Consider the following 27483-nt stretch of genomic DNA (forward strand, 5'->3'; position numbering starts at 1 on the left):
AGACAGGAGTGGTGGAAAAAAATGATAGGGGCTTTTTGAACTCAGTTGTTCACACATACTTAATATATATGTTTAACTTTTTAAGGACGATCCACCCCACCTTTAAATAAAATACCTTTCTTTTTCCGTGTAAAAATTGTTTTACGGCGTACAGGGTTGGTTAGGGTTACTTTAACTTGATTACTTTCAATTACTTTTGGATTACTCCAATACCAAATATGCTAATAAAAGACAAAAGAAACTAAATATGAATACAATTTTGACTCACAACACGTGGTAAGCTTTCTCTCCTGGCTTTGATCTCTTTAATCTCCAGCAAAAGTATCATAAAATGCGACAGAAACAAAATGAAAATAAATGCAAACAGCTTGCCAACATCATTTTTGCCATTCCGTGTGTTCCGTCACTCCCCAAGCCTGCACAAAATTTTGTAATTATAGTCATATTTAGTTTCTTTAGTTTCTAATCCAAAAGTAATTGAAAATAATCAAGTTAAAGTAACCCTACCCAACCCTGGGTGTACACAATCTGAAAAATAAACAAACAAAATACAGGGTAAAGGTATAACTTGACAGGTATGCGATTGTAAGAAAAGCACATTTGCAAGGGAGGGGTCAGGCTAACTTTTTAGGAGGCTCAACGGTTAAGTGCAGATGTGCAAGCCACAGAACAAAAGAAAAATATCCGTATTTTTTGTGACATCATTTGTCTGCTGCCAGATGTGTTGTCAAGGACTCGCTTATTATACAAAGAAACATCATTTCAGGAGAAAGCTCCCCCTGCCTTTGTCTAGAATCACGAAGAAGCTGAAAGGACTTACCCAGAAACAAATAGCGATATGTTGCAGACATCGCGGCTGGCAATCCCACATTCAAAAAAAAAACAAAACGAAAAAAGCTGGAAACAATGCGCCGAGGTCGCCTTCACGCTCGCACTCGAATGTCGAATTGGGCGAGAGCGAATTTGAGCGAAAGAGGACAAAAACGTGGACGCGGGGACATCATGTGTCTCCTCAAGCATTCGATGAGACCATTCTGGCACGTTTGCGCGTGCACGCGCGCACTTGGCTCGCGATCAAAGTTCCCCCCTCTGCCGATGTGGACGGAGAGCTTTGCGGCGTGGAGCGAGTCGTGTGCGGCTGGCTGGAGATTCGAGAGAGGATCTCCTCCTTTGGATCCTCCGCTGCACAAAATACCAGCGGAAAGGAGGAGAGGGAGGAGGAGGAGGAGGGTGAAGGGGTGGAGGAGGATGCAAGGATGGAGACCTCTAGAGTCGGAACTTCTCTTGCACAGCATCTTGGCTTAAGCCACCCTTGCTTTTGCCTTTATTGTTCATTAGAGGATCGCAAGGCAAACGAGTATTCGATGTTTACACAGGTTGCTTATTCAAATGTGAAAAACATTTTACATATTTTATTTGTCATGAGAAATATTGTTACAAACACAATTAAAAAAAAAAGATTAGTTTAACACTTTTTAAATAGGTACCGTATATTCATTGGAGGAGTTTTAAAATTTACGTTTAGGTTTTAAATTGGTCTTTTTTTATGTAAACAATTGCAATGAAAACCTTGGTAAAATGAAAACAAACAAAAAACAAATATACTTTTGAAAATGCATAGTGGATTACAGTTATTTTAGTTTACAGTTATTTCTTCCGATATGAATTATTATTCATCTTTTCTTTAAATAATCATTATAGTAAAGTACAGACTATATACTTAACTGAGCATAAGAGATGGGAGATGATTATTCTCATTCAAAATTAATAATTGTTTTCATGTCATGATTACCGATGTGAATCACCTATGTCCGCTCATTTGGCGCCAACCGCCGTGGGTTCTGATTGGCTCCCTGTCACTATTTGAACCCAGTCCTGTTAGTCCCCTGTTGTCAGTCCGTCTGTGAACCTTTGTGTATACAAGGCAAGCCTTTTTTGACCTTGACTACCTCCTGTCTGGTTTTTGCTCCTTTTTGTCTTCGGCTATGACCTGTTTTGATCCCGACCACGTCTGCTCTCCCGTCCCGGCTTATAAGCCATTTTTGTTCCCAAGTATGTCTACTCTCCAGTCCTGGCTTACGACTCGTTTCCGACCCCGACCACGCTTTGCTATCCCAGTCCCAGCTACCGACCAGTTTTTCCGTCCCTGACACCGCCATCGCTCGCTACGGAAGATCCACTTATATGTTTGGATCACAGTCCGAGTGCAAGAGCGACTTGCTTCCCGCGTCCAGCGAATACCGACCGAATCGTGGGCGCAGCCCTTCCTCTTTCTTTCAATAAAACTTGTGGTATACGTTACGCGATTGGGTCTGGTCGTGACACTTTAATTCCTTTTCAAAATCAATTAATTTGAGTAAAATAAGAAATAGACATTTCAAATTTGCATGGCTGATAGGAGTTTTGTATTTGCATTTTTGTTCATTGTTAAAAGTATTTTTTTTTACTAAATTCATACAACTAAATTAAAAAATGCACTGCTGATAACTTTCCTAATATTTTATTTTACTTTGTCCACAGGAATACTTTAAATTTAACACTTAAAGATTAATTTTTCATATGGTCCTTACATACAGAGTATTAAATTAAAACGTGTTACTTTACTGTGAAACAATTGAAGGATGTGAAGCAACAGATGCAAACACTTCAAATATTTTCACTAATTTTAGATGGCTTTTACATGAAACTGCCGTTTAATAACAGGATAAAAGAGCTGAACAGAAAATGAATTATTATTTTTCTTTTACCGTTCTCATTTCAAAATAATTGGGTTGATTGACATTTTGAAGGGAAGAAGACAGTTCAGCCAACTACTGGTGAATAGTGGCATTACACTTTACATTTTCAGTGAAATCCTTTGAGAAGTCTGTAACATATTCCCTGATTTATTTTTATTGCAATTAATATTTTTTTTATCTTGAAATATGTCATTACCTACATATATAGTTACAATTATATGAACTGTCAGCTATAACCTTTTTATTATTTCAGTCATTTTATATTTACTTTATGTATTTTGTCGTAATTGATGTACCTTATCATTATTAATACCGTGTGTAGTTATAATCATCTACTTCTCAATATCTCCATTCAATCAGCTGTTATACATTTTCTACATTGTTCCAAATTTTGTTTTAGTTTCCTGCTAGGGAAAGGCTTTAAGTCATATCAAACACTTGCCAGACCCAGTCGGAAGTGTTTTTCCACTAATGTTAGGGTTTCTCTTTGTTTGGTTTTGGCATACTGTGGCCTCTTGGTTTCTACCAGGGGTGTCACACTCATTTTTACACACAATAGAACAAACATTCTCTCAGAGGCCGTACTAGTGGATAACAGAGAAAGAAAAAAAGGGGAGAAAGAATCGAGAGAAAGACAGGGAGAGGTATTGGAGGGTGGGACAAAGAAAGAGAGACAGAGAGAAAAGGAGAAAGAGGGAGAGAGAGAAAGAAAGAGCGAGAGGGAGAGAGAGAGAGAAACAAGATAAATAAAAAGAGAGAAAGAAAGAAAGAGAGAAAGGAGAATGAAATAAAGAGAAAAGGGGAGGAAGAGAGAAGGGGAAAGCAAGAGGGAGATAGAAAAGAGAGAGAACATAAAAAAGGAAGAGAGGGCAAAAGAAGATAAAAGACACAGAGAGAAAAAGACAACGAGGAACCAAGAAAGGAGAGACAGAGAGAGTGAAAGAGAGTCAGAAAAAAAGGAGTAAGATAAAAGCAAGATCGAGAGAGAGAGAAAGACAGAGATAGAGAGCGAGAGAAAGAAATACAGGTACACCGTTTGTGAGAGGCACCTGGTTTTGGCATACTGTGGCCTCTTCGTCTATACCAGGGGTGTCACACTCATTTTTACTCAGGGGCCACACAATGGAACAAACATTCTCTCGGGGGGCGGAATAGTGGATTAGAGAGAAATAAAAAAGGGAATAAAGAAATGAGAGAAACGAAATGAGAGAAACAAAGGGAGAGGAATTAGAGGGTGGGACAAAGAAAGAGAGACGGAGAGAAAGGGAGAAAGGGAGAAAGAGGGAGAGAGGGAAAGAGAAAGAGAGAGAGAGAGAGAGAGAGAGAGAAAGAGAGAGAGAGAGAGAGTGAGAGAGAGAGAGAGAGAGAGAGATAAAGAGAGAGAGAGAGAGAGAGAGAGAGAGAGAGAGAGAGAGAGAGAGGGTGAGAAACAAGATAAATAGAAAGAGAGAAAGAAAGAAGGAGAGAAAAGGGAATAAAAAAAGAGAGAAGGGAGAAAGAGAGAAGGGGAAAGCAAGAGAGAGATAGAAAAGAGAGAGAAAATAAAAAGGAAGATAGGGCAAAAGAAGATACAAAGACATAGTGAGAAAGAGACAAAGGGGAACCAAGAAAGGGAAAAAGAGAGACAGAGAGAGTGAAAGAGAGTGAGAGAAAAAATGAGGAAGAGAAAAGCAAGAGAGAGAGAAAGACAGAGACAGAGAGCGAGAGAATGAAATACAAGTACACCGTTTATGAGAGGCACCTGGCTTTGACAATATCAAGTGGACATATTTCAACCTGCAGCTCATTTTTCTCTTGCGCTTATCTGAGCGTTGGTATCGCGGGCCAGATTCAATCTCTTAGCGGGCCTGATCCGGCCTGCGGGCTGCCTGTTTGACACCCCTGGTACATACGTTTATGTCAACCATTTTGACTGCACATGTAGTGAAACCATACAACCTTGCTCTGTACCCACATGCCTGGAATATATTGTGTTTATTGGTCATGTCATCTTAATAAAGACCTCAATGAAATTATTCAACAGCAGTCTTTTTTTTTTACCCGTCTCGTCTCACTACCCGGATATTTAACGAACACTTGGACAAAAATGAGTCATTCTCCGACAGGTCCCCATTCACTTGTAATTTTTTGTCAAATCACATTTATTTTTATATCCCTTAATCACGGAGTCTCAGAGGAATGCTGACTGTGTAATAAAAGATGTTGAATTTATATGGGATTTTAAAGATTTGTCTGTGTTTGTTGATAAATAGTCAAGAGAGTGTGGTCACGAGCCATCATTTGCCCATCCCTAAGGCATTTGACGTTCAATTTAATGAACTTTATGTCAATACAGGACGACCAAACAATCTGACTGTTAATCAAAGCGATCAATATGGCTGTGTTGACAGCAGACCTTTTGATTGGTGCAAAATCTGCCAGGATTCCATAGTTTTAACACATGTGTCACACTGCAAAAGGGCTTTTGCATGTCTTGAAAAATATCAACACTAGGTTTTACCCGCCCCCAGATTGTGATATTTTGCTGCACGAGACTTGCCCTACTTTATGTGTTATGGTTTATTTTAGGGATCTTTGACACTAAGGTTTCTGGAAACGATACAATACTCTCTGCAAAAGAAGACTGATATATTTAAATACATTTAACTCACAATTAGGTAATTTATTTTTTTTTTTAATTAAAGGCAACTTATTATTCCACTTATTTAAATCCAAAAGCATCACCAGTACACTAAAATTAAGGAGAGACAATCACAATGGATTTTGCAAGGACATCACGATTGCCCATTGCCCTCACCTATGCCCGCTCGTTTGGCGCCAGCTGCTGCTTGTTGCCTGATTGGCTCCCCTACTATTTAAACACAGTACTCTATTCACTCCTTGTCAGTCTGTCAACGAACCTTTGCACTTGCCAGGCATGCATTTTGATCATGTCCGGTATCCTGCTCGTGTATCCAGTATCCAGTATCAATCCCGTCTGTCCTGTCCTGTCCACTATCCTGCTGGTTTAGCCATTATCCGGTATCGATCCTGCATGTCCCGTCCTGTCCGGTATCGAGCATCAATCCCGTCTGTCCAGTCCTGTCCGGTATCTTGCTCGTGCATCCTGTATCTGGTATCGATCGCGTCTGTCCTGTACTGTCCGGTATCTTGTTCGTGCATCCTGTATCCGGCATTGATCCCGTCTGTCCGGACAATTTCATTTGCTGGTAACAGAATCTTCTTAACAAGTATCATACCTTAAAAAAAGGTTCGTATCGTTACAGATACCAATACCCGGTGTTGGTAGTCTTCCATACCCATTTTATTTATTTTGAAATCAAAACTGTAAGAGATTACTTTATTTATAATTCCATATATCTTTAAAGAAGTATATTTTTCTAAATACTCTTTATTCCACACATTAAATTGGGTATTTTTGTATTCTATATCTCTTATTTTATTCTTTAACACAAGGATACTGCTGGAAATGTGAATTTCCCTTTGAGGATAAATGAAGTATACATCTATCTATCTATCTATCTATCTATCTATCTATCTATCTATCTATCTATCTATCTATCTATCTATCTATCTATCTATCTATCTATCTATCTATCTATCTATCTATCTATCTATCTATCTATCTATCTATCTATCTATCTATCTATCTATCTATCTATCTATCTATCTATCTATCTATCTATCTATCTATCTATCTATCTATCTATCTATCTATCTATCTATCTATCTATCTATCTATCTATCTATCTATCTATCCCTCTATCTATCTATCTATCTATCTGTTAATTTAGCTGCAAAGAACTGCTTTGGAGTAGCAATGGAAACAAACCTTATGTAGTTTTTATTCTATACATAACCAATCCATATTAATAATTTCCTATATATTTATCACTGATCCTTTTTCAATAATATAGAACGCAGTTTGCTTAATGACAGTCTTTACATTTTCATCATTTAAACATAATTACCGATCTTTCTATCACTTGTTTTGAAAGTGCGTAATTGCCTGCGACTCAACGACATTTTTAATTCCGATTTTATTTTTAAACAGTTAACGACCACATTGAAGAAACCCAACTGATCTCCCATGTGAGCAACCAATTTGGTAACAGAGGCAGCTCTTTCAGACAACATAATAATAACTCAGTGCAGAGACAGCCTTGACTTGCTTTTTTGTTGTAAATGGGACAGCGCTCATAATTAATGGCATTAAAATACGCCATCCATTATTTTAGATCTGTAGTTATGTGTTTTTTTTTTTCATTAAGATAAAAAAATGCCACATTGTTTTGATTTCAAAAGGTTCCAAGACTATTTAAAATTTACATGCTGAGCTGACGCATGTTTTGTGATCAAAGTCATTTAATATACGTGTGAGACTGGGTTACAATAAATCTCATTTTCATATATTTTGATCATTTTTTCACTTAAAATGACACATTGTTTCGCCTTCCAGACCTTGTGACTATTTCCATTAAGAGACACTGTGTTTGACTAACTGATGTCACTGTATACTATGTAGTGCACCCAAAAACGAGTGTTATATAGTACAATGAAGAAAAAAACAAACTATGGAGACTCAAATGGACCAAAATACATATTTTTCTTCTCATTTTTTGTCCAGCTTTTCAAAATATATTTGTTTTTTGGGGATACCCTAAGCTAAGATGGCAGGCAATCATGTCAGATCTTTCGAGGTCAGACTCATCTAATGTGAAATACTGTAGGCATTTCTCTACCTGCCTACCTACCTACCTACTTACCTACTTACCTACCTACCTACCTACCTACCTACCTACCTACCTACCTACCTACCTACCTACCTACCTACCTACCCTGGTCATATTCCTCAAGAAGGGTGACCGACAACAAGACAACGCATACAAAAACAAAGAAAATACAAAAAAGGAAAAAGCAGCAAAAAACACTCACAAAAAATTTTGGACCATGGCCAACCCAAATGTCCAAACACCAAAACACCCAAGTCGGTCATGCTTTCAAACGAAAGGTCTCGCAAACCCTAGTTATAGGGTCACTAAATGTGAGAGGATGTGGAAGTAAAGCGACTGAGTGGAAGAAAGAGGATATCGGAAGGATGGTGACTAAAAGGAAGGTCGATGTGTTAGCTTTGAGTGAAACAAAGATAAAAGGAAAGGGTGACATTTCTCTACCTATGATTATTTAAAACATGCACTCGCCTTTTTTGCTTATAATTCAAATACATAGTTTTGGGGTTTTTTTAACAATAGGGGCTTTAGCCAGGGTTTGGCAAACCAACATTTTTAAAGAGCCAAATAGAACCCCCACCCCTCCAAAAAAACAAATATGCACACAGGCTACGCAGCATCCTTCTGTCTGCCCAGTGCTGTTTGCACCAAAAGTAAATATGTTACATAGTGCCTGGAGTAAACCCACACAAGGAGAGAGCATGCAAACTCTGCACAGAAAACCTGGTAGCTGAATTCGATCCCATGACTTAAGAACCGCTCTGCAGACGCATCCACCAGGCCACCCAACATTGATATCATTTTATAAATTTTATCCAATCATCAAATGTCACACAGTAAAATCAAAATGCACCGAAGAAGTCACTTTTGTTTGGGGAGCAGGTTTGCCCTTTTTGTTGAATTTTGTCTTAAAGTTGCTTTCATGGCTCTTTGGGTCAGAAAGATTCCTGACCCCTGCTGTAAACCATTCTCCACCTGCTTATCTCTACCTTGTATGGGTGTTGTTTATCGACAGGGTTGGGTAGGGTTACTTTAACTTGATTATTTTCGATTACTTTTGGATTACTCCAATACCAAATATGCAAATAAAAGACAAAATAAACTAAATGTGAATAAAATTACTAAATTTTGTGCAGGCTTGGGGAGTAACGGAATACATGGAACGGCAAAAATGATGTTGGCAAACTCTCATCTCTCTCTCTCATTAACTACACCGCTTATCCTCAGTAGGGTTGCGGGGGTGCTGGAGCCCATCTCAGCAATCATCAGGCATTGGGCAGGGGACACCCTGAACTGGTTGCCAGCCAATCGCAGGGCACACGGGGACAGACAACTCACTCGCTCATTCACACCTAGGGACAATTTGGACCGGCCAATTCACCTGAAATGCATGTTTTTGGAATGTGGGAGGAAACCGGAGGAAACCCACGCAAGCACGGGGAGAACATACAAACTCCGCACAGGAAGTCTGGAGCTGGATTTGAACCCACGCAGGAGGTTCCCAAGACATTAACTGTGCCGCACATGCGCTAACCACTGCGCCGCCGTGTTGCCATGTTGGCAAGCTGTTTGGGTTTATTTTAATTCTGTTTCTGTCGCATTTTATGTTAGTTTTGCCGGAGATCAAAGAGATCAAAGCCAGGAGAGAAAGCTTACCACATGTTGTGAGTCATAATGTTATTCATATTTAGTTTCTTTTGTCTTTTATTAGCATATTTGGTATTGAAGTAATCCAAAAGTAATTGAAAGTAATCAAGTTAAAGTAACCCTACCCAACCCTGTTTATCGATCAGTGAACTTTTGTCAGTGTAGTGTAGAGCTTTGGTCGCCATATTAAAGAGGTTAATCACAGAAACAGCAAGGTAATGTTAAGCACACGCCCAAAAATCCAATATGGCCACCGCTTCTAGTGATGCCGAGATGTGGACGACGTGATAGGTACTAGCAAAATGATGGTTCATATATTTTTGCTTATTATTCGAATCAATCTTGGATTTTTACCATTAGTAGGCGCTATATAATGCACAATGTCCCTTTAAGAAAGAAAAATGGTCAATGAAAATGTTTTAGGTGGAGAACTGTTCCCTGAATTTAATCCCCCTCTAAAGTTTCCCAACAATCTACTGAAATAACAAAAGGCTTCACACTCTCCCGTGGCCTCTCTTGTGTTTCTCCTCCCCTCCTCTCAAGTGGCCTGCTCTCCAGCCTCAGCACCAGCCTCCCTCCGTTCCTTTCCGTTCCAGTGGCTAGATAGCTTGAAACAAGGTCTTGCAATCTTCGACTCGCTCACAGAGCACACAATGCGCACAGACATCCCTTGACGCCAGACAGAGCGACAAATACGCAACATAATTCAAGGTGTCGGCGCAAGAAGATAAGAAGCAGCAAAGTGGTGTCTTCAGTCCTTTGCAGCGCTGACAACATATTCCTTTGTGTTATTTCTTCTTCTCCTTGGTTGATTCCCCCGCTCAGTCCCCCTTCCTTTTTATGTGGCTTTGAAAAGTGAGAAACAAAAGAAACCTGCATTTAATTGTAGCAAAGCAACAGAAGTATTTGAGAAGTCACGTCAAAACATGATGGATGGCTTGTTTTAAAAGTCGTTTTTCTCGCAATTGCACCGGTTATGGCGTCCTGATCCAAAACAAAGCAATCGCTTGAATGGAAATTGGATTTATAAATGATTTTTTTCAAAATAGAAGTTGTGGTGAAGTGAAGTTTTTTTATACATAATACCTCTTGTTAGGTTGTTTGGTTGGTTGGTTGGTTAACCTCGAGGGTTGTAGGGCCACCATTTTTTGTGGAGTGTCCTGGGCAAGTACAGCCTGGTGGTGCCCATCCCTCTCCAGGCCAACGTACCAAATTTAAATAATTGGCAAATAAATATGGATTTTGTGTCAATTATTTTACTTTATTGTCCTTCCTTATTATAATTGGACATTTTTGCTGCACAATTTGAAGTTGTTGTTTAAAATAAAATAAAATAAGAAAATAAAATAAGAAATAAACACCATGACATAGAAGAAATATAACACTTAAAATAAGTACAATGTTTGAAATTGACCTTCACCTCCCCCCAAAAATAAATCACTAAGAAACTTGTAATATTACTTACCGTATTTTACTTAAAAGAAAAATCCAAACTCTTAAAATTAAATTTTTTTGCTTGAACCATTAGCACAAAAGAGTAACATTTAACAAAAATATTCTTAATATTATTTCCCTTATTGTACTCATGTTTTTTTCTTCAATATAGGGGTGGAACTTCTACAGTGTAAAACTGCTACAATTGAGATGAAAACAAGAGTAAAACAAGAAAACAGAAAAAAATACATAATTAGCATTGGTGGGCTGTGAGGGGCTGCAAAGCTTTCTCTGCTGCCCTAAAAAAATAACTGAATAATGTTATGTTAGTTTGATTTTGTCCATGAATACTTATTGAATAATTCCAAATTGTCTGTAAGCATCCTTTCATTGCTTTCACCCCTAGTTGTGCTGATTCCAGATGTATGCTCTCATTTCTAAACTTTTAACAAATCACATTTAATCAAATTCTTGTTGCCAGGGTCAGAAATAAACCCAGAGACCTTCAAAATTAACTCTGCATGCGCTGAGGCATAAAATAAGTGACTAAAGATGTTGGATTTACCAATCAATTTCTGAGTTGGTGAGCCTAGGACTTGAATAAACTTCACCGGGGCTTTGGGAAACGTCGACGGTTTCACAAACTATGGTTGCCAATGGGGTGGTAATGGGAGTATCCCAACAAAAATGTGAAGAAAAAAATACCCATGACCACTGTTCCTGTCTTTTAGCCCTAAATCAAATAAAATTGTCTGCCAGAAATATGACAGGTTTGGCTCAACTTTGAGCATTAGCTTCGATAGTGATAAAAATTAACTTCTTGATGGAACTGAAACGTATGGAAAATATGTATGACATTGTAGAAACATTCTTGAGGAAAGAAAGGTGAATTAGTTTGCGCAAAGCTAAAACAATTTTTATCGTGTGATATTATATTTTGTTCTTTAATACTCCTTAATTAGGGATCCATGCTGTTTTTTGTGCTGTGTCTAAATGAAGCAATTTTTTTAAAATCATTTTGCTAAGTTTATTCCCCTTTATCTTTATCTTGACAAGGTTAAAACTTGAGATTGTATTAGGATAAAGAAAAAAACACTCTGAGTCAGGGATTTAGGTTTTTGATAGCCTTTATATCGGAGTTACGTGCTTTCATAAGCGGCTCAGGAAGGAAAAACACGCTCCACCCATGGCAGGAGGCTAATTTTTTGGAAAATTCAACAATGAAACAACACATCTGATTGGTTTAAATGAGATTATATGAACACAGGCAACAAATCTGATTGGTTTGGACAGGAATAACATGTTTAACTGCAGAGTGTAATGTTGGCCGCTAGATGGCGTGCGGGTATGATAAATGATCAAAAAGGATAGTGAAACTTTGTAACACAATGTGTCTCTGTCAATGTAGGAAGCAAGCTCTCGAGCAGACTTGTAATGTGGGAGGCAAGCTCTTGAGCAGGCTTCCCTCCACCAAAAACAAAGACTATCTTGATTAATAGTCAGCAGGCCCCAGGAGGATACAATTGTTGCGAGAATACAAACATCACCTGGATATAAACTCTTTAATGAATAGGAATAACCTACGAAACTGTTAGTGGCCTTTCAAGTTTTAGCGTTTTAATGAGAGACAGATAGTTGTTGTCTGGGAATGTAATCTTTTAGCCTTGAAGGTGTGTGCCTCTGAACACGACTCAAATTTGTAAAACCTCAACTTTATTGAGTATACTATAAAAACATAAACGTATAAAGATATAAGAGTACAAACATATAAGAGTAGGTAAACATTTAGGAGTGTAAAAGGCACATTTAAACTACAATTTCCCATTCAACCCATGTTGCCAGCATAGCACATTGCAAATTGCCTGAAGTATTGTACTCCAATTCCCGATGAAAAGGTTTGGAAACTATCAAGTCAGAGGTTTGACAAGCGTAGAGTCAAATCAAACACAAGCTAGATCATGGCAGCATTTTAAAAAGATGACCTCACTTTTGTGAAAACGGACGGCAGGTGGACTTGGAATATGACACCAGCTCATTGTTGTTTGTTGCTCATTGTAGTTAAGCCCCACATATCACATGGAGTCCAGTTGGTGCCATGAGAGGCAACCTGTCTGTGTTGGTGCCTTGGCCTTAGTGTATGATATACTGTAGCAACCCAATGCAGATGGCACCACAGATGGTTGTTATTTATACCAACAGGCTTTGAAAAGTCACCAGTGTGAAAACTGCTCTTTCTCCCTACACAACACGTTGCACTATGAATGTGACACAAAGTAATATTGTTAATCTTATGTCAGATTACATAATTTTTCCCAATGCCATTATGAGGGACCTAGCTTCAGCTCACATCAAAATAGAGATCAGTTGAGGTACTGGATCTAAGGACATTTACAATACTCTCTGCAAAAGAAGAATGATATATTTAAATACCTTTAACTCACAATTGAGTATTTTTTTTTTTTTTTTTTATAAAAGGCAACTTATTATTCCACTTATTCCAGGTTTCTGTTTTTAAATTAAAAAGCATCACCAGTTCACTAAAAATAAGGAGAGACAACGTCAATGGATTTTGTAAGGACATCAGGAGAGGACCAATCTGTCACGATTGCCCATTGCCCTCACTTATGCCCGCTCGTTTGGCGCCAGCTGCTGCTTGTTGCCTGATTTGCTCCCTTGCTATTTAAACTTAGTACTCCATTCACTCCTTGTCAGTCCGTCAACAAACCTGTACACTTGCCAGGCATGCATTTTGACTCTGTCCGGTATCCTGCTCGTGTATCCAGTAACCAGTATAAATCCCATCTGTCCTGTCCTGTCCACTACCCTGCTGGTGTATATATTATCCGGTATCGATCCTGTATGTCCCATCCAATCCGGTATCCAGCATCGGTCGAAAACTGCTCTTTCTCCCTACACAACACGTTGCACTATGAATGTGACACACAGTAATATTGTTAAACTTATGTCAGATTACATAATTTTTGCCAATGCAATAATGAGGGACCTAGATTCGGCTAACATCCAAATAAAGATCAGTTGAGGTACTGGATCTAAGGACATTTACAGTAATTTTTGTAAGGCATTTGATTTCAAGTTGACGCTTCACAGCAGGGGTGGCCAACTAATTTAGCCCGGGGGCCACGTGGTAGAAAAAACATTCTAAGAGCGTAGGAACGATGCCCTCGGCTGACTCCACCCACAGAACAATCCATTCACAGTACGTGACAAGACTCTACAGTTGCATGATAAAGATTTGAAGCCCCAAAGTGTTCATATGTAATCAAAAGATGAATGATCTGCACTTAAGTCAAATTTTGAACTATAAAAAAAAAAACTGAAATCAAGGGATCGGCTTTTATGCACATATAAGTTTATGAACAGGTAAAGCAACCCAAGCCACCCGATGTCTCGTACCCCCCTACCCCTTTGCCTGATCTCTTTTTCCTGATCTATTAATGCCTCATGTCTCAATTATGTTTTAAAAGGGATCCCATCTCATTATTTGTAATTTAGTGTGTTTTATTGCCTTTTGCCAATAATAATGGGTCCCAAGAAAGTTAGTGATAAGGGGACGGAAAAGTAAATAAAGCGACAGTAATGATTGAGTTAAGAAAGTAAATATCGAAGCATTCCTTACAGGTACAGTGAATGGCTCAAAATTGTTATATTTGATTCTTTATTGCCAGTTAGAGGTAAGATCGGCGACAGTTTAGATGCAATTTAAGCTTATATGTTAGTATAACCGTTACAATGGTCTGTTATGTTACATAATCTATTTAAATTTGGCATTTTTGCCAAACTCATCTCATTTACAGTATATCACAGCACAAGACAAATAAAACATGCACTCGGTAGTACCAACGTTCCCTCTATGCGCAATCGCGCACTGCATGTACATTCTCAGCGCACGAGAAAATCTAGCCAGCGCACAAAAATCAGGGCTCGAAATTACTAATTAAGAAGCGATTTAAGTCAAAGTTAGAGTGCATGAAGGTAAAAATATACAGGTTCCCCTGACGCTGTTTTCTAAATGCGGTATTTTGAAGTCAATGTCGAACGAAGTTGAAAAGTAAAGTCAGTAGAGTTTTTCGAGAACAGCCTCTTCGGCTCGGCTCACTAAAGAGAACCGGCTCTTTCGGGTCCCAAACGGCTCTTCAGGTTGTTTTTGCTTCTTTAATCCCTACACGAACAAATACTATGTAAAATTGTGCACAAAATGACTTAGAGGAGGGGGGGAAATAGAGAAAAAAGACAAAAATACCAAAATGAAAAAGAAGTGAAAAGCTGAGAAAAAATAAACAAAATGAAGAGAAAAAAGAAGGAAAAATTCAGAAAAAAGCCAGAAAAAAAACAAAAGAAAAAACAAAGAAAAAAAAAGTAAATAGAGGACAAAAAGAAAAAAGTAACAGCTAGGAAAAAATGAACACAATGAGATTTTTTTTAAAGAAATAAAAAAAAAATAGAAAAAAACAGGGAAAAATAAGAAAAAGTTTGTGTTGCATTCAAAAAATTTCCAATTATACCAAGTCAATCTTGTTGCCAACATTGTACTTCCACTAAAAAAATGTGATTAAATACAGTTCTGTATCTCAAATAAATAAGCCCCCAAAAATGTTAGTATTATGCGTCAAAAGATAGCAGGAAAAAAAAATGAAAATCTTGTGAAAGCATTGTTGTAAAAACAAATGACGTTTGTAGGCCGTACAACCTTTGCAATAATACATTAGTTAATTCATTCAAAAGTGAAAAATGTTTTTGCATTGCCAGCAACTCAGCAAAATGTAACTTGATGTCAAGTTTTGTACGTGTTTTATAATGATTTAGTTGCCACACTGGGGATTACCGTTGCTCACTGTTGTTTCAAGCGTAGCTCACCGACTTTGTGTGAACGCTCAGACCCGTGGAAAATCAGAGGGAACATTGCTCGGTACAGAGTTTCAGTAGTGCCTGATGATGACAACAGCACACGGAAAGCACATGAGGATGTCTGGCCTCGACCATTTCTCGGCACCGGCCTCAGGGAATGAAAAATGGATAGTTAAAAGGATTCTTGAGTTACAACGTGCATGTGGAAGAAAATTGTTTTGTTTAGGCTATTTTTAGGAGGCTGTGTGATGCGTCACTCTTAGTGTTTTGTGTCTCACAGATCCTTTATAATTTGATGAGGGAGAGGGCGGCCGACGCGTGGGATTTATGTTGAGCGTGGTAAAACAGCATTGACCACTTGGCATATGGATTCAAATTGGATGTTTGTTTATGGGCAAGATAAGCAGCTTCTCGCTCTCAATTGCCAAGCTTTTAATGCCACTGTTAGATGCGCATCAAGCCAAACAAAGAATTAACTTCTGACCGGTAATCTCATTCGGTTGCGTCTTTTACTCGAGATGACATTTTAAAATGTCAATATAATAATATCATTTGATATTATTGATCAAACCCGTATGGTTTCTGTATGTTTGTTTCCAATAAATATACAGGTCCTTCTTTAATCGTTTATCTGTATATGCATGTGTTTATATTTCTCATTATCTCATTAGCTACACCGCTTATCCTCAGTAGGGTCGCGGGGGTGCTGGAGCCCATCCCAGCAATCATCGGGAAGTGGGCAGGGGACACCCTGAACTGGTTGCCAGCCAATCGCAGGGCACAGGGGACAGACAACTCACTCGCTCATTCACACCTAGGGACAATTTGGACTGGCCAATTCACCTGAAATGCATGTTTTTGGAATGTGGGAGGAAACCCACGCAAGCACGGGGAGAACATACAAACTCTGCACAGGAAGTCTGGAGCTGGATTTGAACTGTGCCGCACATGCGCTAACCACTGCGCTGCCGTGCTGCCTAGTGTTTATATTTCATGTGTTCGTTTTAGTTTTAATTCAAATTTTTAAATTGTTTTTTATTATTATTCTTTTCCTTAGAAACATTACATTTTTGTATTTTTCCATCCATCAAATTGTATTCATTTATTTATTTATTTATTTATTTATTTATGTATGTATGTATTTATTTATTTATTTGTTTATTTATTTATATACTTCTAATATTTGTTTATGCTTGTATTTTGTTTATTTAATATTTGAATTAATATGTTTTTTTTTTTTTTTTCTTTTTTTTTTACAGTTTATGGTCAATTAATACAATTCCATCCACCATTAAGTCCTTTAAGTTCCTGTGATTTAGTCCCTCAGGACTTGAGGTGAAAATACAACATCCTGATAAAGTCCGAGAAGAAGATTCAGATTTTTAAACATAGGGCCCATGGGCTGGATCTGGCCTGTTGGATGATTTAATACGGCCTGCCATAAAATTCTGAGTACCGTATTTTTGTGACACTTAGGCGCGCCGTGTTAAAAGGCGCAGTCTTCATAGTTGGTTCCATTTCTGTATTTAACACATACAGAGGGCGCACCGCACGATAGGGCGTGGGTGCCTTCTGTTGCGGTCGCTGCTGTTTTGCTTGAATCTGACTCCCCTTTGCGTCAACTATGCTTCTCAATGGACTAAAATTTTTTTTTTTTTCTTTTAATCAGAGCAATAAATATTTCTGAATTAACACATTATACAACCTACCATCGTGACACATGTTCTGTAGGAATCATAGTTATAGTCATATTTTTTCAGGGGGTTGGAAATTAGGCACATCTCTCACGGTTTCTCAGTTTCGACGATCTCCCGCTCGGCGTAAAAATCGAGACAATGTAGCAGACAATCATTCAATGGAGGGAAGGAGGCTTTGGATTTGTTAATATTTGGGGGGATGGGAACTTTGTTCAGCCTCCGGTAGCTTATTATTTTCAAGTGACTGAATACTTATGCCGTTAGCATTCATTAGTACCTCCACCAACAATGCATTGCGTGTGACGTCACGTGTCCTCTTCTGCTTATGTGGGACACAAAATGTTGTAAAGGTATGACTCAACCAAGGCTCAAACCTGTGGCCTCCCAATCTCGAACCCCTGACCTCCCAGTATCGATGTGGGGGACCAACCTCACATCTGCCGCTTTACATTAGACAAAGGGGACACCACTTCAAGTATCAGGAGACCAGAACAGACAAGGAAACCCCAGAGGATTCGTTTCAGTTCTTTGTTTAAGGAAGCGTTCAGGGCTTGCGGGAGACGTGATGGCCGTCAGACGTCAGCAACGGAGCCGGAGATATAGCTTCGGATCAAGTGGCCAATCAGAGTGCGGAAGTCAGGCAGGTCGAGTTTACCGGGGCTGGAGAGGAGATCGAAGCGTGGGACGGAAACAGGTCGGATCGGAGGCAGGCAGAAACAGGTAAGCAGAGTACTTTGACGAACGGGAAATCAGAGTCACACAGAGTTACAAATGTACACTCTGACGAGGAGGTCTGGGCGTAGCGCGCCAAAGAGCGAAGAGCCAGCCAATCAGAAGGCGCCCACATGATTGCTCCAGGTGACCAGAGTTAGTAATCATGACACCAAGTTAAACTTAACTTTATTCATCTTTATAGTCAAGTCAAGTATTTGTATAGAACTTAATCACAAAGAGTCTCCAAGGGCACCACATAATGTCAACACCTAATGTGTAGCTTTGTAACTTTATAAGGCATATTATTTTTCAGTTTCAAAACAATACAGGTTACTTATTCAATCCTTAAAAATACTTATATATAACCTTAAACATACAAAATAGAGCACTAAAGCAACTTAGGAACAAATTCAATGTACGAACGATTGTCTGTTCGAAAGTAGGGCAGCGTCTGTATTTGTCAAATTAAGCTTGTTACTGCAAAGTTAGGTTAGATGGAAACAAACCTTTACACAAAGATTTTTTTCAGTTTCTACATAAATAATTCATTTTATGAGGATGTACAATTAACAGACTAAAGTCTTATCGGACATTTTACTAAGGTACTCCTGAAAAAAAGATCACAGTACTGTGAAAGCATTGCCTTCAAAAGACACAATGACAATGTTGCATATGCAAGGAAAAACATTTCTTTATGATTATTTTTGCTGCTCCTGTGAGAAGAAAAGGAGCTTTTTTCCGGTTTTTAAACAACTTCCTGTCATGTCCTGTTCCACATGATCCAGTGAGCGCAGCACTCGTCTTCTTGTACTGCAAAGCCCAGCAAGTTCGGAAGTGGGTTCTCCCTTTCGATTTATTTATGAGTATTTCTTCCGGAATAAAAGGTAGGGGAGGATACGATTTTAAAAACATGTCGGCGAGCTTTAATCAGAAACGAGGGTTGAATTCAATTCACGAAACTGGCAACGCGGTTGAGTTGGCGGATGATGAGCAGAGAGGAGATGATTGAGCAGTTCAGCGAGTGAATGAATTTATCAACCCGAGTGAGAGTAAATGGTCGAGTAAACCAAACACACCGGGATGCTCCGTATGACTGATCGCCATTTATCTTAAATTGCATGACTGTCTTTGGGAAAGGTGATAATGTTAAATTGTGACCTAGCCCACTCCGGGATAAACAGATCCATCACGTTAGAATGCAATTTTCACCAGCTTGCCTCCTGCATTAGAATGCATTGCTTCCACACCAGCCAAGCAGGCGTTGAAAAGTGCTGTATCATTCTGAATCTGGTGGGGGGAAGAGTAACATGGAATTTTGATTGAAATTATGGTGAAACTGGTGACATCCAAGAGCTAGAATTTAACAGAAGTGCAAATATCCATCCAACCATCAATCCGTGGGTCCTGTTTACGATTACAATCTGACGAAAGAACGCTTTTTGGAGTGAACCAAAGGAAACTGTCTCTCTACCAATCAGGAGCCGGCTCCCTTCGAGGCGTTTAATTTTTGTCTTGAAGGTGCCCATAATTGGTCAGTATATTTTTCAAGAATTCTGTGTAATTTTTGAGTAGATAAAAAGTGTCAATTGTTTTGTATTTCATAAGTCGTTTTTTTTTAGATTTGTAAATATTGTCACGGTTGCCATGGCGCCCAATTGGCCCCGCCCATGTGGGGCCAGCAGCGGTTCTTTGACAGATTGGCTCAGTGCTCTCACTCACCCTTTGTCAGTCCGTCAACGAACCTCTGCACCCGCAAGACGTGGGTTTAGACTCCTTCCTGCTTGTGTTTCCTGTCTGGTATTTTTCCCATCTATTTTGTACTGTTCAATATCGATCTCCAGTTTTGTTCCCGCCTAGTTTGTCCTGTTTAATTTCGACATCCAGTTTTGATATCAATCCTGTCTGTCCCGTCCTGTCCGGTATCAACCCCATCTGTTCGATATCTGCTCGTGCAATTGGTATCGATCTCGTCGCCCCCTGGCTTCCTGTGATTCCACGCTAGACTGCTACCTTCCGTCTTCCGCCTAACAATCACCGAATCACTGGCGTTTGAGTTAACGTGCATGACTGCCCCATTTTCCGTAAAATAAAAGCTTGTGTGAGAAACGTCACGCATTTGGGTTCTCCTCCTGTTCTGGTTCTTGACAAATATTTTGATTTCAAGGACTGGTGCCAACATTCAAATGACCACAACTCAGACCAGGGCTATACAAATAAATATGACTTGACTTGACCTGATGTATACAGAATATGCGAATTCTCCACCTCCATGCGACACAGGATGGCTTAAAAAAAGAGGTAGAAGGCTTTCATACCTTTTATGTAAATAATAATGTTCATTCCTTCCAATTTCCAGTAACGGAACATTTACAGTAAGGCATGGTTTATTGTACTATCCTTGAGTTCCACTTTACAAGATCTGTACTATGAACATTTTTTGTATCATCCTGTTTTGATCCGTTTGTTGAAGGTTTTTTTTTTTGTAACCGTGTACCCATTTTTGTCATTTGATTATTGACAGAGTGAAATTGTGTTCCTTCAAATGTGAATGACTGTCTAAAGTCGGAATAGTTCATGTGAAATATGACACTACACATTCAATAAAGAAACATTGTTGAAAGAAAGCCTATATACTTGTCCATGTTCATAAGAGTATTAGAATGATAATAAAAGAAAAATTGATAATAGATTAAAATAGCTGATTAATTCACACTTATTCAAAAAAGGTAACTATGATTTTTATGAAATTAATCACAATTAAACATGACAACACTAGTTTTAAGATTAGCTTTTTTTCCGCAATGTGACAAATGTAAAGTTTATTCTTGTATTTCCTGATCTATTTGTTATTATTAAATGAAATGAAATGATCTGCATTTATACAGCGCTTTTCAAGTCAATGACTTCCCAAAGCGCTTTACAATGTGCTCCACATTTCCCAATAGCGGCCTTGTATTGCAGCCATGTAAGACGCTAACCTGCTTATTGGGGGTAATTGGGGGTTCAATGTCTTACCCAAGGACACTTCGACATGTAACACGGACAAGCCGGGATTCGAACTGGGATCCCTTGATCCTAAAACGATCGCTCTACCTCCTGAGCTACTGCCGCCCTAAATTACACTGAAAATGAAATATTTTTGATTAACGTTTGGTTTTTCAGTGTGTGTTTCTTAACGTGGACATTTTTAGTAAAAGTCAAGTCATGATTATTTGTAGAGCTGTTAATAACTAAGGGTCTCAAAGGGCTGTACAGACTACATATTATTGCAAACTACAGACTAGTATTACACCATCCCATGATCTAAAACTGACATGAGGGAAAGGAAAAACTCCAAAACTTCAACAGGAGGTAAATGAAGAAACCTGGAGAAGGGGACCACACATGAGGTAATCCCCCTTCCAGGATCACCATACTGCAATAGGTCTTAATAAATAATAAACAATATAATCCAAAGACATGCATTTCAGGTGAATTGGCCTGTCCAAATTGTCCCTAGGTGTGACTGAGCGAGTGAGTTGTCTGTCCCCATGTGCCCTGCGATTGGCTGGCAACCAGTTCAGGTTGTCCCCTGCCCACTGCCTGATGATTGCTGGGATGGGCTCCAGCACCCCGCGACCCTACTGAGGATAAGCAGTGCAGCTGATGAGATGAGATGAGATGAGATAATTCAAAAAGGTAAATAATTGAATTAATTTAATATTGACTGCAGAGTGAAAAAAATGTATGAGATTAAAATTCAGTTTTATGACATTTTTTCTAAATTAATTATGAAGTCGTTTTGAGCATGTACCATAATAATTGATAGTATATCGAATAAACTAAAGCCGAGGGAAATTATTATCACTACAGTAAATGCTCTAGATCAGGGATCCCCCCTTGAGGTTGATTTTATGTTATATTGTGGAATAACATTCGCCTTGTTATTGCATTTTGCTTACTTTACTACTTCGAAAACAAATCATTTTTTGTGCCTAAAAACTACTAATTCAAACTTTGCGGTGTCCGTGCATATGCCTGTGGAAGTCACGCACCTCGTACGTCATTGTTGTTTTTTTTTACATTGCAGACACTAAAAATCCAAGTAGAATCCATAACTTCAAGGTCAGGTATTCCCGTACAACAGTGAAAAGATGTGCTACCTGAACAGGTATCCATTTATAGAACGATCCAGACCTTGAAAATGTCCCTAATGTATATCAATTCCAACAATTATACACTATGCATATGTTTAATAAATATGCTAAAGAGGATAATTATATCTAGAGTTTCTTTGGGTTTTATATTTTATGGGAGTCGTTAGCGGTATAGTTGCAAGCGTAATTATAAAATCTATTTTTTTTCTAATTTCCCTTCTGTTTTTTTGTTTTGATTTTTTAAAATGTCTTTCCTGCAAGAAAAAAAATAGGGGAAGACAGTTAGGAGATTCTGCTGTAGCCCAATCCCTTTAGGCAGACTTATATGTGCTATATCATTGCATTTAATTTAACCGGCTGTTTTTTTAACAAATATGTCATTGTTTCCTTTAATTAGTTAGTGCACTAGAGTCAAACATGCAGCCCGTGGGACAGACCAGGCCCATCAAGGGTTTCTATCTGTTGCCAAAAGAAGCACAAGAGAAAAAAATGAGCTTTAGTTTTAAATACGTCCACTTGATTCGCCAAAGGCGAATGCCACTCACAAAGCAACTTTAGCAACATTTCTTTCTTTCTCTCTTTCTTCCTCTCTTTTCTTTTTCACTCTCTTTTTTCTCTCCCTTTCTTTTCTTTTCTTTTCTTTCTCTATCTTCCTCTCTCATTTTTTTCTCTTTCTTACACTCGTTCGCTTTTTTCTATTTGTCTCTCAATTTCGCATTTTTTTTTACTTGTTTCTTTTGCTCTTTGCTATCCGTCCCTTTTTTCTTTTTCCTCCCTTTTCCTCCCTTTTTGTCTTCATTGTGCTCTCTCTATTGTCTTGTCTCTATTTCTCTCACTTTCTCACTTTTTCTCTCCCTTTACATCTCTCTTTCTCTGTCTGCCTTGTTCCCTATTCCTTTTTTTCTCACTCTTTTTCTACGTCTCTCTTTTTCTTTATTTTTAAGTCTGCCTCTGTGGGATTCTTTTTTGTGGCACGCGGCCCCCAGCTAAAATCATTTTGACACCCCTGAGCTAGTGGTTGGTGTTATTGTTTCCTGTGTCCAAACAAAAAAGCACAGACAATCAATTCATGATGCCTGTCTGCTACTCCCCAAAACCTTATAACGTTTTTTTTTTTTAACTTTTAACTTTATTCTCAAGTGTGCTATTTGTAAAACATAGAGTATAAATGAAGCCCTGCGATTGGCTGGCAACCAGTTCAGGGTGTCCCCTGCCCACTGCCCGATGATTGCTGGGATGGGCTCCAGCACCCCCGCGACCCTACTGAGGATAAGTGGGGCAGCTAATGAGATAAGATGAGATGAGATGAGAGTACAAATGAAATAACTTCCTCTCCCCCGTGTGCAAAAATGCAATAAACAAAATTTAAGTAGAGCCATTTTGCATTGATTTGGCAAAAGGCAGATGGGTTGACAATGATAGAGATTGGAGAAAGTTCTGGCAACCTGATGGAAGAAGCTGTCCTTGAGCCTGCTGGTTCTGGCTCGGGGACACTCAATATTTTCCCTGATGGCAGCAGGTTGAAAAGGCTGTAAAATGTGTGGGTGGGGTCACCTGCAACTCTGGTGGCTTTGCAGGTGAGGCGGGAGTTGTATATTTTCAGGAGAGGTGTGACGGGGACACCAATGACCTTTTCCACTGTTCTCACGATCTGCTGCAGAGTCTCTCGGCAGGACACTATGGAAGTGGCATCCCACACGGTGATGGTGCATATAGGAGGTTGCTCTGCTATTGGCGTGTGTTACACCATCATCAGGATGCTGATTTTTGATTGGTTGAACCTTTTCCCACAATCCTTTCTCTTCCTTTAATTCAGTCTCAAGTTTTTTCGTTGAGACTTTTGGTACTGTATATATAAGCTTGAATTGATGACAAAGATAGAAGGAAGAAGATAATAACAACACAAATGAAGCTTGTTACATTAAGAAAAACATACATCTAGAAGACCAATTAATTCTCAACCTCGCTAATGAAGATAGAAGTAGCTAATCGACGATCTTGACAATTATAAAGATGAAGGAGGTGATAAGAGTAGCAAATATATTCTGCGTCCCATACAAAACAGCTGCTTCAATTGTACTGTTTTCCTTAATTTGTGTCATGATTACTAACTCAGGTCACTTGGAGCAATCATGTGGCGCCTGGGTGGGCGCCTTTTGATTGGCTGGCACTCCTCTCTTAAGCGCCCTACGCCCTGAGAGGAGTGTCAGAGCGTACATTCTTGTAACTCTGTGTGTTTCTCCCGATATCCCGTTCGTTTAGAACTATGCTCAACTGATTTTTGCCTGCCTCCGATCCGACCTGTTTTCGTCCCATGTTTTGATCTCTTCTCCAGCCCCGGTAAACACGACCTGCCTGATTTCCGCACTACGATTGAGGACTCATTCCGAAGTTATCTCCCCGGCGCCGCTGCCGACGTCTGACGGTCATCACGTCTCCAGCAAGCCCTGAACGCTTCCTTAATAAAAGACTAAAACGAATGCTCTGGGGTCCACTGGTCTGTTCTGGTTTTCTGACAAATGTGTGTATTAAAGCTGTTTGATCATCCTAGCAATTGGAAGTTTATTACCATGGTTCTTTATCAAAAGCCATACATAAGTTTAACTTTGTGAACCCGACCTAAGAGCGAAATAATAACGGATATCGGAGGTCTACTCTATTGATTATGAGTTTAATAAACAATTTGGACAATCGTTAAAATTAGAGAGGTGATTCAAGTTGTTTTAAAATCAGTTTTCATTCTAATCTGCAGTCTCCCCCGTTCTAAATCAATCAACGGTCAAGTCACATCACTTTGTTTTTCTTTTTCATGTGAATAAAACACAGCAAGTTTTTTTGGCGGGGTAGGTCCATATGAGTGCTGGATGGTGTTTTGTGGGCTATGTCCAGTATAACTCTAGTCTTGTGCCTAATGTAACGCATTCAGCCCAAAAGTTAAATGTGTGTCTGACCAGAACACCTTGTTCCACATGTGTTTGGAGTCTCCAACGTGGCTTCTTGCAAACGCCAAACGGGCCTTTTTATGGTATTGTTTCAAAAAAGCCTTTTTTTCTTTTCATATTTATGTAGATTATGTTTATGTTTTATGGAGATTGTTCCTCCTCAGCCGTGTATGCCTTCAAGTCATCCAATGTGATTGTGGGTCTCTGGGTTGCTTCTCTGATTAGTTTTCTACTTGTTTGGGCAAAAGGTTTAGAGCACAGGTGTCAAACAGGCGGCCCGTGGGCCAAATCAGGACCGCTAAGGGATTGAATCCGGCCCGCGAGACAACACTTAGAGAAGCGAAAGAGATAAACAAGCTGCAGGTTGAAATATGTCAACTTGATGTTGCCAAAGCCAGGTGCCTCTCACAAGGACACTGTACTTGTATTTATTTCTCTCTCGCTCCCTCTCTCTCTTTCTCTCTCTCTCTCTCTCTCTCTCTCTTTCTTTTCCACACCTTTTCTCCCACTCTCTGTCTCTGTCTCTTTCACTCTCTGTGTCTCTCTTTTTTCTCTTTGTCTCCTTGTCGCTCTTTGTCTCTTTCTCTCTCTGTGTCTTTTAACCTATTTTGCTCTAACTTCCCTTTTTCCTTTTCCCTCTTTTCTTTTTCTCTCTTCATACCCTTCGCGCTTTCTTTTCTCTTTTCTATCCTTCTGTCTTTCTATTTCTCTTTGGAATACTTTCTTCCTCTCCCTTTCTTTTCCCCCTCTCTCACGACTTTTTATCTTTTGTTTCTCACGCTCTCTCCCTCTCCCTCTTTTTCTTTCTTTGTCCCGCCCTCTCTTCTTTTCCCTCCCTCTTTCTCTTATGTCTTTATCAATTTTTCTTTCTCTTTAATCTACTAGTCCGGCCCCCGACAGAATGTTTGTTCTAACGTGTGGCCCCAGAGTTAATATGAGTTTGACACCCCTGGTTTAGAGGAACGACCGGGTTTAAATAAGTTTGCAGTAGTTTTATGCACTCTCAGTGTTTATATTATTGCTCGCACAGTGTTTTAGGAGATGTGAAAATGTTGCAAAATCTGCTTGGATCTTATTGCTGCTTTAAACTTTTTGACAACTTTATCCCGGCATGTGTGTTCTTAGGTCTACATGATTCCGTCTGTTCTCCAGAAACTTTTATCACAGACAGCTGCATTTAAATGGAGAATTAGTGACACTCTGCCATAGTTAGTCATTGACGTCGACATTGGATCAGTCAGATTCAGACGTCTGTAGTAGGAGAACAGGGGGCTAATATTCCTGTAACACCTACTTGTCAGTTTTTTTTTATTTTATTGTAAATATAATGTGAAATGTTGAAATAATTCACGATTCTGTCTCACATATAGTTGAACCTTAAACTTGACTTTCTCGCCAGATGCAAACAACATGAGAAAATTCGTCGAAACGGCAGCTCATTGTGAGTCTAAACTGACACTAAATTTAACCTAAATGCTTCGACTTTTAGTCAAGACGATGAGTTAAGCTAACAGTAAGCTTGACGCTGCAGTCCATCATGGATCTTTTCATGACACGACTATGATCTTCAACATTTTGTGTCGGCTTTTCAAGCAGTGGGTTTCTCTACAGTAGCCATCAACTATACGTTTGAACCTTCCAACAAGAGAAAAGAACAGAAGATTCCGTCACCCAAACCTATCAATGATTGGCTTCCCGCCGTTCAGGGTCGTTCCCGACCAATTCGAGTGCTGAACAGACTGACGATGGTGCTAGCCGAGCCCAGTTACTTTAGGCCCAATCCGAAGTTGTATTCAGACTTTGACCTACTGGCAATCCAACCAACCACGGAGAAAGCTTTTCACGTGGCATGTACACAGTGGGACGTGGACATCATCAGTGTGCCCATGACGGAAAAGCTGGCGTTCTTCTTCAAGAAAGCTCCAGTCAATGCGATGACATTTGAGATCTATCAAACACGCACACACATTCCACTTGAGATGAGACGATAAGGAGCGAAGACATCAATGGATTTTGAGCTTGCAAGGAGAACAGGGAGAGAAGCCTTCAGATTAGAAAGTACCGCCCTAAAGAGTGTGGGAATCAGACAACAGCAAAATGATTGCCTGATGATGAAAAACAATGAACAAAGGTGTGCAATAACAGTCAAAGTAACAGACTGGCAGCAAATGAATTCCCCCTTTTAGGTGTCAAATTTTAAAAACATAATAAACTTACCAACAACTTACCTTGGACAATGTTTTCATCTTTTAGCTTTAAATGTGGAAATATGACAAAAACTTCTTAATGGGCCAATACTTTTGCTCGGCATTGTATTGCAAAAAGTTGCACACCTTGTCTCAAAACATTCTCCACTCATTCTCACAACTACACACATAAGGTTGTTAATCATATGATTTATATAATTATCACAATATCCTTAAGTCTTAGCTACATACCGTACGCATACCATATGTGACTCCAGATGTGACACCTGTAGTGTTAATCCCTGCTTCTGATTGATAACAGCATGAAGTGCTGATTAGTATACCTGACAAGTTTGAAGCTTGTCAAGATGGAGCTGTGTGATTATTCTCATG

The 27483-nt window shown here is 39.2% G+C and overlaps 2 protein-coding genes across 2 annotated transcripts in view; one reads left to right on the forward strand and one right to left on the reverse strand.

Moving 5' to 3' along the window:
- The window catches only part of clmpb (CXADR like membrane protein b), a 149924-nt gene extending 148762 nt beyond the window's left edge, over positions 1-1162 (reverse strand). Inside the window, exon 1 of the mRNA XM_088345870.1 lies at positions 821-1162. Within this exon, the coding sequence (XP_088201996.1) occupies positions 821-851 (31 nt within the window). The 5' untranslated portion in view covers positions 852-1162. The remainder of the gene's footprint in view (positions 1-820) is intronic.
- Positions 907-26974, forward strand: LOC148358808 (ribonuclease P protein subunit p30-like). The gene is made up of 4 exons (XM_088344927.1): positions 907-916; positions 1018-1271; positions 26288-26345; positions 26501-26974. The coding sequence occupies exons 1-4, from the start codon at positions 907-909 to the stop codon at positions 26893-26895; spliced, it is 717 nt and encodes a 238-aa protein (XP_088201053.1). The 3' UTR covers positions 26896-26974.
- The last annotated feature ends 509 nt before the right edge of the window (positions 26975-27483 follow it).

This window comes from Urocampus carinirostris, chromosome 10 (assembly GCF_059441175.1).
Source record: "Urocampus carinirostris isolate Australia breed hairy pipefish chromosome 10, RoL_Ucar_1.0, whole genome shotgun sequence".
NCBI lineage: Eukaryota > Metazoa > Chordata > Actinopteri > Syngnathiformes > Syngnathidae > Urocampus > Urocampus carinirostris.

Excerpts from the sequence above, each read along its gene's own strand:
- LOC148358808 (XM_088344927.1), top strand. Across the intron at positions 1,272-26,287 it reads CAAGGATGGAGACCTCTAGA|TTGACTTTCTCGCCAGATGC; the intron begins GTCGGAACTTCT and ends TGAACCTTAAAC. Across the intron at positions 26,346-26,500 it reads CGTCGAAACGGCAGCTCATT|TGGGTTTCTCTACAGTAGCC; the intron begins GTGAGTCTAAAC and ends CTTTTCAAGCAG.